The sequence below is a fragment of the Centropristis striata genome, chromosome 6 (assembly GCF_030273125.1).
Source record: "Centropristis striata isolate RG_2023a ecotype Rhode Island chromosome 6, C.striata_1.0, whole genome shotgun sequence".
Classification (NCBI taxonomy): Eukaryota; Metazoa; Chordata; class Actinopteri; order Perciformes; family Serranidae; genus Centropristis; species Centropristis striata.
The window spans coordinates 5,146,655-5,167,004 of record NC_081522.1 but is presented as its reverse complement, the minus strand read 5'-3'; the positions used below and the strand labels follow the sequence as shown (position 1 = coordinate 5,167,004).

At 38.7% G+C, this 20,350-nt stretch overlaps 2 protein-coding genes across 5 annotated transcripts in view; both read right to left on the bottom strand.

Annotated features, from left to right (window-relative positions):
* LOC131973325 (GRAM domain-containing protein 2A) overlaps nucleotides 1–10,074 on the bottom strand; it is a 38,608-nt gene extending 28,534 nt beyond the window's left edge. For 2 of the 3 annotated variants that reach the window (XM_059335294.1, XM_059335296.1), the window contains exons 1-2: nucleotides 9,942–10,074; nucleotides 237–347 (exon numbers count right to left, since the gene is read on the bottom strand). In XM_059335294.1, coding sequence (XP_059191277.1) covers nucleotides 237–340 — 104 coding nt within the window. In that variant the 5' untranslated portion in view covers nucleotides 341–347; nucleotides 9,942–10,074. Of the gene's footprint in view, nucleotides 1–236; nucleotides 379–9,941 lie in introns of those variants that run through there. The other variant, XM_059335295.1, reaches the window with a different exon arrangement.
* Nucleotides 10,075–15,822: 5,748 nt separating this feature from the next.
* Nucleotides 15,823–20,350, bottom strand: part of znf609a (zinc finger protein 609a) — a 57,792-nt gene continuing 53,264 nt past the window's right edge. For both annotated transcript variants that reach the window (XM_059335288.1, XM_059335287.1), the window contains 2 exons: nucleotides 19,368–19,446; nucleotides 15,823–16,717 (listed from right to left, as the gene is read on the bottom strand). In XM_059335288.1, the coding sequence (XP_059191271.1) occupies nucleotides 19,373–19,446 (74 nt within the window). In that variant the 3' untranslated portion in view covers nucleotides 15,823–16,717; nucleotides 19,368–19,372. The remainder of the gene's footprint in view (nucleotides 16,718–19,367; nucleotides 19,447–20,350) is intronic.

The window sequence follows — 20,350 nt, the reverse complement described above, 5'->3', positions numbered from 1 at the left end:
CAGACACTAAATATTGATTGAAAAAAATATTTTAAAAAGTATTTTATTCGTTCTGCTTCAGAAATAACACACTGTTAAATGCTGTAATAGAGCCTCAGAAGTAAGTATTCAACAATGCTGTGTAATATATTAAAATAATCTTTGCTGCACTGATCTCTGCACTGAAACTGAGCTTTTTCTTTTGCAGGTTAGTTAGATTTTTCAGTCATTTAGTCAGTTAAATTGCAGTTACTCACCTGAAGGGCAGGGCGCAGTGTCCGTCTTCTTCCCTGTGGAGCTCCACTTCGTGGGGGTGCAGGACGCTTACATCATCACTCTGCTCCATATTTTCTGTCATCATAATCGGCCTGCAGGGTCAGAAGAACAGAACGACGTTTAACAATTAAAATGTTTCTGTTTGAAATCAAATTATTTTTTTCCACATGCTCGGCTGTGATGATGTCAGGATAACACCTCTGTATCTGCATGGAGCTCCGTCGCCACATGGTGTTATAAATAAAGGTTTTTAATGCATCGTGGTGTTACATTAACACTGTTCTGGAAGAGTGTGAAGTGATGATCAGGAGGAGAGTGAGAAGTGGGAGGGAGAGCGAGGGATGCAGCATCAGATAACACGTTCTAAATATAGACGTGTGACCAACATCCAGTGAGCTAAAGATGAAGTAAATATGGGAGTGATGAGACGAGATCACCAGCTTTTCTCTAAAAACAGCCGAAACCGTTTCTCACCGACATTCACATCGAGCTAAGAAAAATACTGCCAGTCCTCTGATCTAATCTGAAAAAAACTATCGTCGTCTTTTTCACAAGCTGAGATCTGATGAGTAAAAACAAACAAACCAACAAACAAAATATCATCTGACAGCTTTCTTAGAAGAAGTAAAGTTCACACGCTGATGGGCGGATCGAGGACTGCACAGCCTTTTGCAATCACTAAATCTGCACAAATAAGACATGTCGTCAAATCTTTATGGCCGTGTTTGCGCTCTCATATCCATCGTTCCATTTTCATTCCTTTTTTCAGCTCCTCGACATCCCTCCAGCATCTTCTGGTTTTTGCAAGTGGTATCGCTTAGTGACAGCGTACACAATGTTTTTGGATTTCCAAAATGTAACTAATAAGGGTTAATAATAATATTTATTTATTTGGAGGCGACTTTCTTGGCACTCAAGGGCACCGTACAAAATGATAGAAAAGAAACAGCAATAAAATAAAATAAAAATACACAGAATTAATAACAATACAATACAATAGATATATTGGACAGGGTAAAAGTCATCAGACGGAATAAGCAGTTTTATTATATTGTGGGTTATATATATATAGGTTTCCTGCTTGTGTAATTTTTTTATTTTTTATTTTGAGCTACATGTTGTGTATGAAAGAGGCAACATAGATAAATCATCATTACTATTCATTCATTCATCATCCTTGGGCGAGAGGCGGTCTCCAGACGATCACAGGGCTGACACAGAGAGACAGACAATCACACTCTCATTCACTCCTATGGGCAATTTAGAGTCACCAATTAAACCTAAGCTGCATGTTTTTGGACTCGGGGAGGAAGCCAGAAGATCCGGAGAGAACCCACGCTGACATGTGGAGAACATTTGATTTGACAGACTGGTGTCCCCTAGCCTGGGTATACCCAGACTGCCTTGCGAGCTCGAATTTAATTTCGAACCTCCATCCAGTCTGGCAACCAGGGAGGTTTCTTAGCCCTGTTTTAGGGATCCAATCACAGAGCGGGGAGGGACGGCAAGACGATGACGCGTACTACTCGGCACTTGGAAGCTTGTAGTTTTCTTACGGATCCAACATGGCTGCTGCAGACGCGAAACTCTCTTTAGCTGTAGATGGTGTTTTAAATAGTTTAGAGCGAAAGTTGAAAGGCGAAAGGTCTCTCGGCGGCTCCGCTGTCCCCCGGCTCGTAGCGAGATCACCGGTAGCGGGGCTATTAGCCTCTAGCGGCGCTAATCACCAGCGCTAGCGTAGCGCCGGTGATCTGGCTACGAGCCGGGGGACAGCGGAGCCCCCATAGACCCGCAGCAGCTTGTTTATTACCCATAAAATCAGTTGATGTGTGTGGCTGAATGACATGAGGGGGAATAAAGCGTGAAAATAAATAATCTTGCAGAAAGCGAGAACTGGAGAAGCAAAGCAGCAAGCAACACTCTCTCACAGACACACACACAACAAACATCCATTTCTGTAGCTCTGTTATGTCATCTGGTATAACTGATCTGATTGGCTAAGAGCTACCTACAGACGCTTTGATAGACATTCTAAGCGCCCAATAAACGGCTCCGGAGGATCGTAAACCACACCTCCTCTACGGAGAAATGAACGGCTGGTTGCCAGACCTAATCTCATTTGAGATTAGTCTGGTGTTAGCCAGGCTACAAAATGGCAGCCTTTTTTACATCTGCAAACTGTACGTGTATGCATCATGACGTGTATACTATTTTTAGAACGATCGGCTCTGTACCGCAAGACAAACGGTCACATGTGTCGTTATGGGTGGTATTGACAAACGTTTAGCTTGGAGATGTTGTTGCAATTTGACTGGCTAGGATACAAGCTAACACTGGGGTTGATAACAGGCTGAGTTTTAGATTTAGTGATGGAGTTTGTATTATAAGTGTACTGGATTTGAGACTGAAGCCGTTTCTGTTGGTTCTGGGGTTTCTCAGCAGTGTCTGATCCAGGTTTAGAGGTGGTGGTTGATGTGAGATGTCAGAGGGGTAAAGGAGAGCTCTGATTGGTTGGAGGACTTGTTCGATCTGAAGAAAAAAAGGAAAAGAAAAACCTTTGATCTGAAGCTGTGACGAAGCTCAGAGACCTCATATTGTATCGACACGAGAACACACACACACACACACGCACACACACACACACACACACACCAGCAGGGATACTCTTCCCTCTGTTGCTATGGCAACGGTATGAAAAAAGGGCCGTTCAAGATCAAGTGTTTTGCTTCTCGTCTTCTTCGCCGCCTCCATGTCGGCTGAATTGAGGGCGGAAATGCAGTTTTTCCAGCAGTCAGCGAGGTCAAAGATTGCGGCGAAGGAACCAGAATGAAGTGATTTCCTCCAGTTGATTTGTTCCATTTTTGGATTAATGTTTGGAGGAATGTGCTGTAGTCTGTCTGAGTCAATAAAAAAGAGCTCTTATTGAATTGTGTTTAGCTTCAGTGTCCTTCACTCAGTAGATTTTTCCTGCTGCTGTTTGTGCATCGCAGCACCGATTCGCATGGCGTTCTCCCCGAGACGTTTGCGCTGCATGTGTACATTAAAAACACACTGTTGACCTAAAGGTTTCAGATCACTGATAATCAGGTTCTGCTTTATCTAGTTTTACCTTTAATTTAACAGAAATTACCTTTTAGGCATTTTCAGAAGACAGCAACTGTTCTATTATTCCCCCAGTCTACCACAGTGTTATATAATTACTATACTATAATATTTATATAATTCAGCTTCGGCACTATTTTATATCTCAGATTTATAGTAGCATTTTTAAACGGGGGCCCGAGAACAAAGAATTTCATGGCCAACAAATGCTCCACTGTAACTGTTTTGTACATGATTAATAAACACTTGATAAGACAAGCTGAAGACTTATTTTCTGCTTCATAAATTAACAGAATCTGCAACACTGACTCAATTTACATGCACACTATTATTATTTAGACTATGAAAGTATTCTGAAGTTGATATGGGTCATGTAAACAGCTTATTATATTCATATATATTACGATTTAGGCCTTATTCTGAATAGCATTTTCTGATTAAGATGTGAGGGGAGATTTTAAATTTGAATCAAACACCAAAAATTAAGAATGTTATTTGAAATAACACAACTTAACTATAGTGTGTCAAGTTTTTCTGTAACTATGGCACATACAGAATTAACTTTGTCATCATAACTACTTAATTTTTAGCATTTATTTGTCATTGTTTCACTTTTGAGACCTTAGAAAACTAGTTTTGTAGCCTAAGCTGAACAAAACTATGGCCCTTTTTGGTGCCTAAACCTAAAAGGGCCTGAAAAGTAACGAAACAGGGAGAGGCTGTTAATTGGGTAGGGAAATCTATTGCACTTATTTGAATAGGCAGATAAACCCACTGTAAGGGAGAAAAGGGGCCTACGTGGCCATAGTTATGGGCTGATAAGCGTTGATAAACACCCATTCAATAGTCTGACTACAGTCAAATGAAAGAGGGAGGTTGTGTTAACAGGAATATTAGTGGAAAATTCATCTTCATTAGTCATGTAAACAACTTAGTAGGAATATTGTCTTTTTCTAAAGACCAGACATCCGCTCTGATCAGCAGCTACGGGAAGCGTTTGGTTATTGGTGGTTATTGCTGCCAAAGGACGTTCGAGCAGCTACACTGCAAAAAAGAAAAGTAGGGTGAACTCAAAATTTCAAGGCAACAAACTTCAATAAAATTTTAAGTTGGACAATTAAACTAAATATTTTAAGTTTTGTTTTTGAGTTTGCTCAACTCTGAATTCAGATTTTTGTCAACTCAACTGTAAGTTGTAGGCCTACTAACCTATAATTTTACATTATAAGTTATAATAACTTTTAATCCTTACTTCTGCTAACTTCTGCAATGTGCTGAAGTGGCACGATTGTAGCGCCGCAATGAAATGTCAGCTAATGTTGTGACCACAATTTTGAGTTAGCATTGATACGCTAATGGCTACTCTTGTAGCTGTAACAAGCAGCGCTGCTGCCATCAGTTAGCCGCTAGCATCAGTTAGCCGCTAGCTTTCGATAATGACCGAATTTCACCGCTTTCTCGCATTTCACAACAAAGAAATAAGAGTTACCTTTTTACACTGTTCACTGTTTTAGGCCAAAAAATACAAGTTGGCTTTTTTGTAGTGTAATAAATCCAAGGGTTCACTTACTTTTTCAACCAGCACAATAAATGTTTTATGGATGTGTTCAATAAAGACATGAAATATTATAATTGTTTGTGTGGTGTTAGGTTAAGCACATTGTGTCTGTCGATACTTAGGACTTGCAGAAGCAGATCGGATCACATTTTATGACAAATTAATGTAGAAAACCAGTTTTTTTCAAAGGGTGCACATGCTTCTTCTTGTCACTGTAGATATATGGATATATTGATCTCCATCAGCACCAAACTAATAATATTTCACACACTAAATTATCCGAGCTGCTGAGGTTTCCTGCAGGTGGCTGACTCCACCTGTGCAGATATTTCTCACTAGCACACTGAGGGACTAAAGGTGGAAGTGAATCACAGTTGCCATGGTGATAGGCATGATCCTCACACACATGTAGCCCTGTCTCCATCCTCCCTCCTCCTCCTGCTGCCTTCCATGGAGACGCCTGTTGGTTTCCTCTCAAAGGAGTCTCGGCCTGCTGATTAAATCAGGCAGCACCTCAGGGAGACGCAGACTGTTTGCTGTAATGGGAACCACTTTAGATATTCAAACGTGCAGTTCGACCTCCCACCTTCACCCCCCAGGTGTTACACACTCAGCGTTTAGGTTTAGATGTGAGAGAATGTGTCAGGGTGACTGAGTCTTGCAGGACATCCAACAAAACGTCTTCAGCCCAGTTAAAAATGCAGCTTGAGTTTGAGTCAGTCCTTCAAAATAAAAGAGAAACAGCTTCATCTTGTTAACCCTCTGGAGTCCAGGAAAGTGCTGGTCCTTCATGATGTCATGACATAATAAAAAAGCAGCACCGAGTCCTGCTGTCAGCTTCCCTCTAAAGCAGCTATTCTCAACCTTGGGGTCGGGACCCCAATTGGGTTCATGTGTTTGTCTTTTTGGTCACTTAATGTCTTTTTTTGGTCATTTTGTGTGTTTTTTGGTCAATTTGTGTCTTTTTTGGTCATTTTGTGTCCTTTCTTTAGTCATTTTGTGTCTTTTTTTTTGTCATTTTGTGTCTTTTTTTAGTCATTTTGTGACTGTTTTTAGTCATTTTGTGTCGTTTTTTTGGTCATTTTGTTTCCTTTTTTTGGTCATTTTGCTTCTTTTTTGGGTGATCTGAACTGTGCGTGTGAGATTCTGTTCAGTGAGCGGGGGTCGCGGACAACATGCATGTTAAATTGGGGGTCGCGACTCAAAAAGGTTGAGAACTAATGCTCTAAAGGACCGGGTTAAAACTGCACACCAGTTTTGTTTGATAATGATAGGCCAAGCAAACCCAGAGATAAGGTCAAATAATGTTGAATACTTCATATTCAAAGCACAACCGTCATATACCAGCAGATCTGTTACACAGATTCACAGAAATCTTCTTCAATGAGACACACTCATGATACTATTGACATTTGACACCCTGTGGTTTGTTCCGGCTGCTGCGGGTGAAACCAGTCCATTAGCTATTTCCTACAGCTACAGTCCTCAACATCCTGTTCAACGAAATGTATGCAAACCATAAGAAAATATTCCATGAAAACCACAATTCACTTTCCTCTGTGTGTCCATACATCACAACACCTGATCCACACAGGTGAACTCAGGATAACGACTATTCCCACTGACTCCATCACAACTGCAGCGGTGGAATGTAACTATTTACTGAAGTACTGTACTTAAGTGCAAATGTGAGGTACTTGAGCATTTTTATTATTTTGATTATATTTCTGAGGTTGCTTTTCAAATGACAATTTTTTTATCCACTGTCCATTGAAAAACGTGCATCTCCAGATGTGTTGATTTGGATGAAATGTTCCTTTATGTGTTGAGAAAATTCTCCTACTTCTTCAGCTAAATAAACTCTAAAAACCCTCTTGGATCGACTGGGAAATGCATCGTCACAAAGCTGACAACAGCCGTTTTCCTGTCTGTTTAGAGATGTGTGGTTCTCACAGGACAGTGAAGCTGCAAACATGATGAATTTATAGAATATGATCCATTTCTGCAGATTAAACCAAACAGTATATAACGGAGTAAAAATTAGCACAGCCATAAACATTGCCAGCAGTAAAATGCAACATAAACATTAATGCATAAGTGATATTATTCCAAAAGCATCATATGTAAGAGTAAAACACTGACAGGAGACATTTTACCGCACATTGAATACTTTTACTTTGATAGTTTAAATTGGATGAAAAATACATAATTTCAGATTTTAAATGTAGTTGTAGAAATTATAATTGTTGTGGAGTTTCTGTACATTTTCTGAAGTAAAGGATCTCAATACTTTTTCTACCAAAGAATGAAGTTGTTTATAAGGAATAAGTATTCTGTATTTTTCTTTAACTGTGTGACTTCCTGTCTGTGGGCCACTGGTTCCTCCTGAAGATATAAAATGGCTCATAAACATATAAAAACAATGATACCCTTAAAAATAACTTGAGGATTGATTGTTATTTAACAGCTTAAGATGTTTAAGAAGGCATGCTGACTCTAGATGATATCATAAATGAGATAAATGATATCATGCCATTGCAATTACATTCTAAGAGAGATGATGAGGGATAATACTGAGAAATTATCCAGGGGATTTTAATCTGATACAGGAGGCTCTACACATCTCTCTGGGTGGAGGACAGTGTGTGCTTCTCGTTCTGCTGCTCCTCAGTGAACGTGGTGTTTTGTTTGTGGTGGCGGTTCAGTCCAGACACACAGTTGAAAGGGAAGTTGCTGCTGGACTGAATGCCGGCCAAAAGCTTCATGTTAACTACTAGTGCCGTAAAGCTGTCAATGCAGATTCTTTGAATATTAATCAATTTAGGATGCTTATTAAACGTTATTTTGTTTTGAAAGGTTATATTGCTAATAGGAATGGTGATGTTGGACGGTATTTGGAAAGGTGGAAAAGATTTATTGAAGGGGAAGGCTGGCATTTAATTTAACTTAACCCTTTTTTTTATTTTTTCTTAGGTTATCAAGTTTACTGATATACTGTGTGTTTTATGTGGTAATTATGTTTGATGTATGTTTGTGTCTTGTTTTAGTTTTGATGTGTTAAGGTTCTTGTTTATTTTTGTGGTTTTATTTATTTATTTGGGTTGGTTTTGTGATTTTGTTGTTGTTGTGTTTTTTGTTTTGTTCTTGTTTTTCTCTGTTTGTTCATTGGTGATTTGTGTTGTGTTTTGTCTAAATTAATTAAAAAAAATAAATAAAAAAAACTACTAGTGCCATATACTGAAGTTACTACAGTGTAGGGGTGTGCCATATCGCATCGTTTACGATAATATCTGTATTTTTTTTTAATGGTTAAAAAAAATGCATATCATGATATTGGCAACGTTCCTACTTCTTGATGTAGTGGTTAAAGCTGTTTTAATCACAAAAAGCTACTTACTCCCTGTAGCTAAACACATGCAGCTTTCAAAATAAGAGCACAGTGTGTTAAGAGAATCCACCACAGAATTTACAAGAAGACTGTCAAAATAAGATGCCTTAAATAAAACATACAATAACCTTTATTCTCCTTTACAAAATGTCATTGAAATATGCCCCCGGAACCCCTAAATGGTTATTTTTATTATTTGCTCATACTCAAGAGTCAAGAGAAATTTTTTTTTGTATTTGCCAACTGTTGAGATTTGCACTTCAAACTACATTTTAGATTTTTAATTATTTATACAGACTAAAAAAAAATCACATTTTCTATCTTTTTAAGTATTTCCTAATATCGTCAAGAATATCGTTATCGCAAAAATAGCCTGCAATATTGTGATATTCTTTTAGGGCCATATCGCCCAGCCCTACTACAGTGTCTCAAATATCAGGACCAGCGAGTCTCTGCAGAGAACCAGCAGCTGCAGACACACAGAAACTTTCTTTACAAGTACTACACTTTTACTTTTCTTAAATAATTACATTTTCTGCTACTTTATACTTCTACTCCACTACACTTCAGAGGGAAATGTACTGTTTACTGCCCTAAATTTAACAGCCGGCGTTAATGGCTCCTAAACAGATTCAGATTATTACAACAAAATATAAACAACAAATAAACCCAGATGATTATTATTGATAAAACTACCCAGCAGATTATACAGTAGTTACAATTAGCTTCATCTTTACCAGCTGCAACATCAAGAATTATAATAATCTAAAAATGATTATAATGAAATTCTGGGCCATTTTGCACAATGAGTACTTGTACTTTTGATAGGTACTCAAGGTATTGGAAAAAGGACTACGATCTTTTACTTAAGTAAAAAAAATATACCACTGTGTCAAAATATTATTTTACAAATCTTGCACCCAAAATATATAATAAATATATATACTTCAGTAAGAGTGCAAAAGTATAAGCCAAATATATGAAAAATACAAACATTAAAAGTACTCTGGGCCATTAAAAAATATTTTTATTATATATATTTATTATAGACTAATTATTCATGCATATGTTCATTACTTTAATGTTGCAGCTGGTAAAGCTGGAGCTCATTTTAATTACTTTATATACATAATAATATTTCATAGTTGATTTATATTTTAATATCAAAAATCTGAATCTGTAGAGTAAATTAAATAAATCAAATAAATGCAGTGCAAAAGTAAGCTTCATATTTTCCCTCTGAGATGCAGTTGAGTAGAAATATAAAATAGAATAAAATAGATATAATCCAGTAAAGAACAAGTACCTCAAAACTGCACTTCAGTATAATAGTACTTGAGTATTTAGTTACTCTCCACTACTAGAAGCTTCTAGTGTACAACACTGAGCCTAAAAGAGCTTCATTTTATTGCCAATATTAAAAAAATGCAACTCGCTGCACTGTTATGGGCGAAGTAGGCCAAAACCCTTTTTACCGTTAATAATCCTGATTTCTCTATTAGATATTAGTAATACTATCATTATTATTAGTACAATATATCCTGCTACTGACAGAATAGGTACCAGCTGTACTACTACCACCATCAGTGATGACATCAGCAGCGTCTCTCAGCTGTAAGACAACAGGTTCGGTCTTACCTGTGAGCACCATGCAGTCTTCAGTCCGCAGCCGTCCGCTGATGCCCGGCAGGTCCTCGGTCTGTCCGGTCACCGACCGTCCGCCAGCACCGACACATCGACCGGAGCTGGCCGCTGCTGCTGCGGGGAGAGGAGCTGGAGCCGCTGCGGCAAGGTCACACTGTTTAACACAGACAGCACAGGAAATGACAGGAAGTGGGCTTCAAAATAAAAGCACGGTGCAAGAAAAACCTGTGTGTGTGTATGAAGTCCAATATACACAATAATGTAGCAGTGATATTAATTTAAAATCATCATATATATGAGTAAATTAATTTTGAATATAAGACAAATTGAATCTAGAGAGACAGAATGACACAGTTTATTCCACAATACGTCTGCAGAGCAAGGTTATTATAGTTAACGAAAACTAACGAAATAACGAAAACTAGAATTGAAAAAACATTTTTGTTAACTGAAATAAAAATAAAAAATACAAAATAGAGTTTTTAAAAAAGCGATAACTAACTGAAACTGTATTGTGTGGTTACAAAACTAACTAAAACTAACTAAAATTATAATGAAAATGTCCTTAGTTTTGTCAACTTTTTTCATTCATAATTCAGTGTTTCTATTTGAACATGCAACACATGGTGAATATGTTTACTGAGATGTCTACACTCAAACCAAAATTCAAAACACCTGGAACTGTAAGAGTTAATAACCTTATTGGGGCTGAGATGGATAAACCAAAGGAAATAAAGGCAAAATTTATTATGACCTCTTTGAATCTGGCACCCAACACATAGGCCATTACAAAAAACTAAAACTAATAAAAACTAAACTAAAACTAAGCATTTAAAAAAAAAAAAAAACTAGACTTAAACTAGAAAGCTCACTCTAAAAACGAACTAAAACTAACTGAATTTGGAGACAAAAATTCACAATTCATAAAATTAAAACTAAAACTAATGAAAAATCCAAAACTATTATAACCTTGGTATGAAGCATGTGTATCTGGAGGAGTGTGCGTGTGTGTATGTGTGTGTGTGTGTGTGTCTGGTTCTCTCTTTCTGTGAGAGATGGATGAAATGATGAAAGCTTTGGGGTCGGCCAATCAGAGCAGAGCAATCAACGGAAATGAACAGCCGTGGAATCTTCCACCACAATGATAGCAGCCAGAGGGGGACAGACTGTAATTTCTGGCCTCGAACAGAAAGCATTTTTGCCAAAACCATAATACCTATCAGTGATCCGACTTCACTTTGAGCGTCCTGAGTTCTTCTAGCTACATATGTTTTTTGTGAAGAAAAATGAAGAAATAGCTTTGTAAGAGCGATCTGAAAAACTTAAATATGCTTTTCTACAGAAATCTTCCATGCATTTTTAATATAGGAGCCAATGAGGCTGTTGGTACGTGTTGGTGGCGCATCTGTGCGTCCTACGCCGAAACTATAACTCTGACAGCTTTACCAGAGGATTGTGAGGGAGAAGACTAATTTTCCTAAATGTCTATGTATAAATTATTTCTGTAGAGTGCAATTTGCAGCCTGGAGTGCAGTTTTCAAATGTATTTTTTGACAATTTTTCCCCCCCATAAAAACACAGACCAGTAGACACACAGAGAGCCAGGGGATTTTTGGAGCCCCATAAACCCATTTTAAATCAGTGGGAAAATTTGAAATAAAGTGTATTCACTGCTGTAAAATGGGACACAAATCGATGAAACCCACATGAGAGCTAAAGTGCTTTTGAACCAAGTCCAAGTCACAAGACATCAAGACACTTCACCGAAATTCAGTGTCTCGGAGGCTAAATTATGCTTTAAAACACACTGTACATCTACATGAAAATATGGGACACATTAAAGACTCAAAACATAACGAGGAGAGGAAGAATTCTTGATGTGTTTCCTCTCTGCTGTGAGCTGAAAAGTCTGTTGTCACTGAGGGGGAAACCACATGTTAGATCTGCCATTTAATCTGCACTGATGCTTCCTGTGAAGTTTACAAAACACTGAAAGCAGAAACGTGGCTGGTGGAAGTCATGGTGGTTCGGTTTGTTGTTTTCCGGATGACTTGCAGGGTTTCGACATCAGGTATAAATCATCATTTAACACAGTTAACAGGCCACCAGGTGACAGAAACTCATTTACACCAGAGAATATAGAGAATAGGATTTTGTTTGAGCACCATAGTACTTGGTTGGAGGCAGAGATCTATGAAAAAAAAAAAAACTATCTGCATGGATCGATACAACTGTGAGGAAGTGAGGAAAATCAGCTTGTTTTTGTGTGCAAATTTGGGTGGTCTGGCCCTTTTAATTAATCTGCTGCTGAGATATTAAACAGTGGAGCAGCGCTCCCCTGTGGCTAAACAACCACATTACATGCAGATCATTTTCATTAATTCATTTAAAATGATTTTAACTGGGTAAAACACTAGAGTAAATAACTAATTTACAATATAGCTAACATTCACAAAGAAACACAAATAAGAAAATTTGATAAAATGTCAATAAAAAGTAATAAAAGAAAAAAAAACGAAAAAAACGAAAGCAAATTAAATTTAAGATAAAATTTATAAACTTAAAAAAAAGTAGCTGGTATTAAAAAAAACGAGTATTAAAGTTGCTGTAAAGACAAAAATAGGTAAGCATGCATGCTATTCCTGGTTGCAGGTACAAAATAAGAAAAAACTGGTGATTATTTGCTATGATTTCTGGGTGGATTTATGGGCATTTACTCACAATAATTATGTCCTTGCAATGTGTAAATCACACATCATCTAAAAATATGTAGCATTTTAAATTAGCAGACAAACTACAATAACTACTTGTGGCAGCGGTCGCTTTTACCTCACACAGTATCTTTACCTCAGAGTTTGAAAACTTCAGAATTAGAGCCACAGGCTGCAGAAAAGAGAGCTGACCTCATCGGGAAGCTCTTAAATATATTCAGCAGATAATTGTAATGTTGTAATGTTTTCTTTTCACCTGCTTACCATTAAGACATGAACAAAGTCAGAGTGTTTCAGCATCTTCAGTTACACCTGGACCACTGAGAGAGAGAGGAGAGGAAGAGAGAGAGGAAGGGAAGAGAGAGAGAGATTTATTATATATATATATATATATATATATATATATATATATATAAAAATCTAATATATATATATATATATATATTAGATATATATTTTTTTCTTCTTCTTTGCTGGGACAGTTAGAGTGATATATTGATTGTAATTCAATGATTGTAAATATTGCTTTCTTTTGTTATTAGTTTTTCTTTTCTTTTTAAATGAATAATAGAATTATAATAATTTATTGTAAATATTGCTTTCAATATTCCTCACTGTTATCTTTTTTTTCTGATGCTTGCTTTGGCAATATATACAGTATTGTGTCATGGCCAATAAAGCCAATTGAATTGAATTGAATTGAGAGAGAGAGAGAGAGAGAGAGAGAGAGAGAGAGAGAGAGAGAGAGAGAGAGAGAGAGAGACAGAGAGAGAGAGACAGAGAGAGAGAGAGAGAGAGACAGAGAGAGAGAGAGAGAGACAGAGAGAGAGAGAGAGAGAGAGAGAGAGAGAGAGAGAGATGTGTGCTGGTGGCTGCATGGAGAAAAGCTGGAATCATTCATTTCGCTTTAAGAAATTGTAAATTACAAACATTAATGTAACTAAATATTCCTTGGGACTTATTTCCTTAGTTTATCTGATCAGTTTCTTTCTTTCTATTGCTGATATTCTGGGTTTTTCCTTGGATGTACAGGTTACACAAAAATAAGCCTTGCGCTTCAGCCTATTCCTTTTTTGGTTATTGATTGTGAAAAAAATATTGTACATGATATGATTTTAAGATGTAAAGTTTGTAGCCATAAAAAAAACCACGTCTATGAAACGTCAAAAACTACTGACAAAAAAAATTAATATCTTAAGTTCTTAAGAGCCCCAAATGTTTTAATTTTTCTTTGCCCATCTGTCCAAAAGTGAAAAATATATTATGAATTTATCATCACACATGACAGAAAAGCAATAATTCCTCTTACTGGAGAAGCTGGAACCAGATAGAGTTCATCTTGTGTGAATGTAAAAAAAAAGAAGCCTTAAGCTGTTTAAAACCCCAGAGCCTAACAGATTACTTGTCATTTAAAGGTTTAAAGTTAATCAGCTCCTGTTGAATAATACATGAGGCGCTAAATGAGCCTCTCTCTATGTAAATGTGTTAAAGTCACTTTACAGGCTCCATTTGATCCCAGTGTTTCTAATAAAAACATGTAATTGTGGATTTTATGAGACATAAAACGCGTCATGAAGCCGATTTAACTGCTGCTTTAACCTTTATGATGCCATGGCAATGAAATATTACTTGTTTCTGATTGGCTGGTAGGTGTCACTTGCTTTTATGTAACAGGACACCTCACAACAAAGACGGGTCAAAAGTTTAATCACCTTTTCACATCAGGAATAACAACATACTAAAACCGCAGGTAACTGTTGCAACAGTGCTGCAACGGATTTTTAAGGAAAATCTTGCATAGCATATCTTTAATGTTTGTCTTGTTAATAGATTATATTTTCCATTTAGTTTGGAATCATATTCATACTTCAGTATAAAAGTATGATAACTTCGGGTCAAATAAGTTTGTTTGTAAAGTCGAAGTACGAGGAAATTAGTGAACGCCACTAATAAAATTCTCTTAAATCACTCGTGTATCATTTAGGCCTCGTTCAGACTGCCAGCCAAAATCAGATTTTTAGCCCATCCAAATTGGAACTGGATGGCTCTTTTGAAGTCTGAACAGTCACAAATCACATGAAATCCGGTTTTTGCAGACCGGATCGAAACCACCTTCGGGAGGTAGTTTCAGAACGCATTTGGACAGATGCGTCTCAGTCTGAACCTCCAAACACTCAGATCGGTTTTGACTGTCCGTGACGTCACTCTACGCGGCGTAGCGCGGAGACGAGGTGTCCACCGGCAGCCGCGCCCGACTCATGCGAGCCGGACGGGGGCGTCCATCCGCCCGGTTTCTCCCCTGGTGATCTGAGATGTTCTGCTCCTCTACTGGACAGTGATAAGGCCAATATACTGAGGTGACCTGCCTCCATCATGTTTGTTGTTGTTGTCGCCGTCGCAATTATATGACATCAGACGCTCTGACGCCGTTACTATAGCAACCTGTCAGATCAGTCAATAATGTGGCCCAGTCTGAACAGAGCCATATCCGATTTGGAAACTTGCTAAAAATAGTGTGGACAGTCAGCCCTAAAAATCCGATATGAGTAGGAATCTGATTTGAATCCGATTCGCCTGCAGTCTGAATGCGGCCTTAGTCACGGCCACTTTATTAGGCACACCTGTGCAACTGCTCCGTAACGCAAATGTCTGATCAGCCAAACACATGGCAGCCTTTAGGCATGTAGAGATGGTGGAGACGAGCTGCTGAACTTCAAAGCGAGCATCAGAATGAGGAAGAAAGGAGATCTATGTGACTATGAACGTGGCATGGCTGTTGCTCTGAGTATTTCACAAACTGCTGATCTAACAACCATCTCTAGGGTTTACAGAGAATGGTCCGAAAATATCCAGTGAGCCATAGTTCTCTGGGCAAAAATGCCTTGTCGGTTCAGATCAAATGGTATTATAACTTCAAATCTAATAAGTGTTTCTTCAGAGCTGGTTTCGATCAATCCTGGATTTTCTCAAAGAAAATTAAAATTTAAGGGAAAATGAGTGAAAACCAAAATTAAAATTCTCTAAAGCTACTCTTGTGTCATTTATAAACAAATCTGAGGGTATGAGTGGCTGCGTGGTCCGATGTTTGATTTAAACTTCAATCATTAACAAAACTGTTGGTAGAAACTTTTTCATGGGGAATAAATGAAGACACTGAGCGCAGGTGCCGTTCCACCAGCTACAGGTTTAATATCAGATCAACAACAGTAGAAAAACAGAGGCAGAGGCTACCAGACAAAAAGAAGAGTAGGAAATCGAACAGCATCCAACAGGCTCTTTAAAATAATTCCTCTGTACAGTATTTACACACACACACACGCACACACACATACACAGAGTACAGTACAGCTACACACTGAGGAGGAGGAGTCAGAGGATGCAGCATCAGTCCAAGCGTTGCCCTCTGATTGGTCCGTCCTCCTCTGTCCACAGTATTTTTTTTATTCATTTCCTGTGAAGCTGAGATACTTCCAGGTGAAAGTCTGACGACGTCCGGTGGAGTCCAGAGCTGAGAGGTCAGAGGTCACGGCAGATAAAGTCTGGGGGTCGGAGGATGACGCGGAAACGTGAGGAGAAAATAAAAAAACTGGGAGGACTGGAGGCTCGGCCAGACAGGAAGTGACGGCCACGTCTGTCCTCAACCGCAGTAGAACGCAACTCTGAACGGCCCTCAGCGCCACCCAGAACTGTCCGACCCGCAACAACAGCTGCTTCTCCGTACGTCCCAAGAGCACCAACGCAGCAGCATCTCAACGTGTCTCCACCCACCAGGTCCTCTTTGTCCTTGAGCCAAAACCATTGCTGCCCCCCACCCCCACCCGAGCACCATGGTACCATCTGGAACCAGCAGGACCAGTAGAACCAGTAGGACCAGTAGAACCAGTAGATCCTCCTGGAGTCTCAGCAGTCCAGCAGGGGGCGGAGTGGCCGGCTTGATGTCCAGGCAGAGAAATCAAACGTACACAAACACCATTGAACTGATGTCGAAACAGAAATGCTTCCTCATGTGATCCAGTCACATGACTCCGGGCAGGGTGGATGTTAGCCAATCAGGTGTGCCTGTAGACAGATGAGAGGACGTTATTGGTCTGAGGGGGACAAGCACACGGAGAAACCTGAAAACCACAGAGTTATCTTCCAAACGCAGCACAGTTTTAGACCTTTACTACAGGAACTTAACTTTCAGTTTCTGTCGCAGGTTCTGATTCTGAAGACCAGTGTATATCTTATAACAAAAAACATGAATTAATATGTTTATCAATGGCATCTTTTCCCCCTGACTAAACCAAGATAATTAGATGGCACGGATGTCATTAAACTCTGTAACTTTATTTGTCTTTATTTAAAAAAAAAAAAAAAAAAAAAAAAAAGAGACAAAGAAACATTTTAGACTTTTTTTTTTCTTCTTAAATGCAGCAGTTTCGTGTCCTGTGCTGCTGGTGTCGTCCAGCTTGGGCTGATGTGACGTGGGCACAATGAGCACATTCCACTTAGGTTAGTTACTAAAAGCTTTGGAGAGACAAATTATGTAATATTCATCATTGTTAAATTATGAAATGACATAACATAGTCCATGTTCATGTTCATTGGTGAGATTATGCGTTTTTTTTGTGGTTTGATGATAGGACAATGTATATTTCCGTGATGTACGAAGCTTTATTTGGTGTAAAAATAATTGATTATTTTCTATATTGGTAAATGATTTTATGCTTGATTTCTGCTCCTCTGTTGTCTGTTCTCTGTTCTCTGTGAGTGACGCAGGTCACTATCAAAGGTCAAACCTTGAGTGTAATATCGATCTCTATGCATTTATATTAAGTCAGACAATATGATTTTGATACAATGATTATGTTTGTGTGTTCATTTTGGTTTAGAAACTTTGACTACATATATTTCATTGTCTGTTTCATATTTTTTAGACTTTTAGAATCTATGTGAGACAGTGAAAATCCTTTGGCTCTATAAGACATGATATCTTTGTTATACATAACAAGGCAGGAGGTTTTTGTTGAATGTCCTGGAGAAGAGGCCAGGTCAGGATGGCCTTGTCCGGGGCAGCAAGATGGTATGCCCAGCTGGCATGACGTGCCGTTGTGTTAATTGGGACTGGCGAATCGGCGAGTGAGGAGGGCGGAACTTCCTGGATGAAATCGACCAGCATGTTTTGTAAACAAATGTTAGTATTTTAATGGGTTCAGGGAGAGAGTCGTGGTTCAGACTTCATGAACTGAAACCTGTCTGTTTGTATTCAGGGACATGAGTTTTTGAACCCGGAGATTCTCTGTAAAGTGCACATTTTTTGACGTATTGTAATAAGACTATGTTAAACTGAGAACTTGGACGTCTCCAGCTCTTCATTTCCCCATCAACGAACTGCGCAGAAAAATGAGGTGAGGTTTTTTCTGTTGGTGACAGATTATCAATTTTCAAGGTTTCCTCATGCAATTTTTCTAACAATGGACAGATTTAAATAGTACAGACAGACGGAGTTACAGAGTTAAATGTTATTCATCTCACATACACCCGAATTAATGAGTAGCTACATTGTAGGTCCAGTTTATATCGGCAAGCTCAAGTGCTTTCCATGTTTCTCACATGGGGTTTCTCAACAAGTTTGACAAGAACATACCTGACATTTAAGCTTGAGAGAGAATCTGCTAGAATCAGCTTTCCTGACAGTTCCTAATAAGGTTATATTTATTTGTTGTAAAAGACACAGGCTGTAAACCTGAGTGGAATGAGAAGAGTGGAAACTTCAACACATTCTAACAATTGACTGTAAAAAGATGGACAATAACTCCATATCCTCCCACTGTACAAAAATGCTGCTGATGATGCTTCAATGGCATCTACTGATGATTGTAATGATGTTTTTTCTTCTAATTATACTAATGTCTGCACATTAAAGATAATTTCAGACTGCAGCTTTCTGCAGAGCACTGTGGCACTGACCTTTGACCTCATAGGGTTCAAGTTGCACTGTTGCAGCAAAATAAAAATCTATTCTCATCTTCTGCACACATCTTTTACTCATTCAGAAAATAATTAAGATCCTGACCACTAGGTGGTGATGCAGACTGAGAGGGGAATAAATCCACTGCAGTGGTAGAGAACTGGGAAGACACAAATAGTGTGTTAGGGCTGGCCGACATATCGATATATTTTAAAATTTGATATGGAATTAAATCATATTGCATGTATCGATATAGCTATTTTTTTCTTTTATATATAAATGCTGCCCTTACTAGGGTTTGTCATATTTAGTTATTTAGTAATTTTTGTTACTCTTTTCTCATACAAATATATTTATTTCAGAAAAGGATTGGCCTATTTTATTTCAAAGGCTATTTTTATTTAAGATATTTTTCATTTTAATGTGCACTTTATGGAGCCTTGATTTAAAAAAAGGTACTCCTGTTGTTATACAATGTTTATGTTCACTTAAATAAACATTTTCGATAAAACTACTTGTGACATGTCATATTTGGTTTGACTTTGACTGAACATTTGCTCTCACTTTGCGATAAAAATATCGGGAAATATATATCCTATATCTATATTCAGCCTAAATATATTGGGATATGACTTTTGGTCCATATCGCCCAGCCCTAGTGTGTGTGTGCTTTAATCTTTATGAAAACCACTCCATTTGACTTAGATATCTGTGTCAAACTGAGGACACTTAGACTTGATAAAAAAGGCGTCTTACCGTTCTCACCTCCGTGCTGGGGGGTACATGGACGGGGCGGACGCCTGCTGACTGGCGACGATGGCTGAGGAGGAGAGGCCTGTGAGAGAGACGAGGCCAATCATCAGACAGATCCACAATCAGACACATGAATCACACATTTAGTAAATGGACCTGCAAATGGTAAATGGACCTGCACTTATATAGCGCTTTTCTAGTCGATCTGCGACCAATCAAAGCGCTTTCACCCTTTCACACACACATTCATACTGGTGGCAGAGGTCACCCTTAACGGTCCCACCTGCCACCATTGGGAATTCATTCTGCTACCAGTGGGAATTCATTCACACACCGATGAATGCAGCATTGGGAGCAATTTGGGGTTCAATATCTTGCTCAAGGATACTTCAACATGTAGGCTGCGACGGTCAGGGATCGAACCACCAACCCTTCGGTTAGGGGCCAACCAACTCTACCAAGTGAGCCACACCCCCCGATTTAGTGTGATGTGTTAAAGTGTTGAATGTGAAAGATGACACGTTATCACAGAAAAAGAAACCTCAGGGAGAGCGACAGAGGAGGGATCCGTCTCCGTCCTGGGAGATGGATGACTCCTCCTTCGCTCTCCCTGAGGTTTCTTCTTCTTTTTCCCTGCTAAAAGGGTTTTTTTGAGGAGTTCTTCCCTGGCCGCTGCGAGAGAGCTGCAAAGAGTCGCTGTAAAGAGTCTGGATTGCCTTGGACCAAGGCAATCCAGACTCTTTGCACTTCTTGTTCCCCGCTGGTGGAACACACTACCAGTTCCTACCAGAGCAGGGGCGTCCCTCTCTACCTTTAAAAAACTCCTGAAGACCCAGCTCTTCAGAGAGCATCTTCTCTCCTAGACCACATGATAAGTCTACTCCTCAAAGTTTGATTGTCACTAGCACTAATAGCTCTTATTGCACTATACCTTGATTGTTTGCTTTTACTCTTCCTGTAAGTCGCTTTGGATAAAAGCGTCTGCT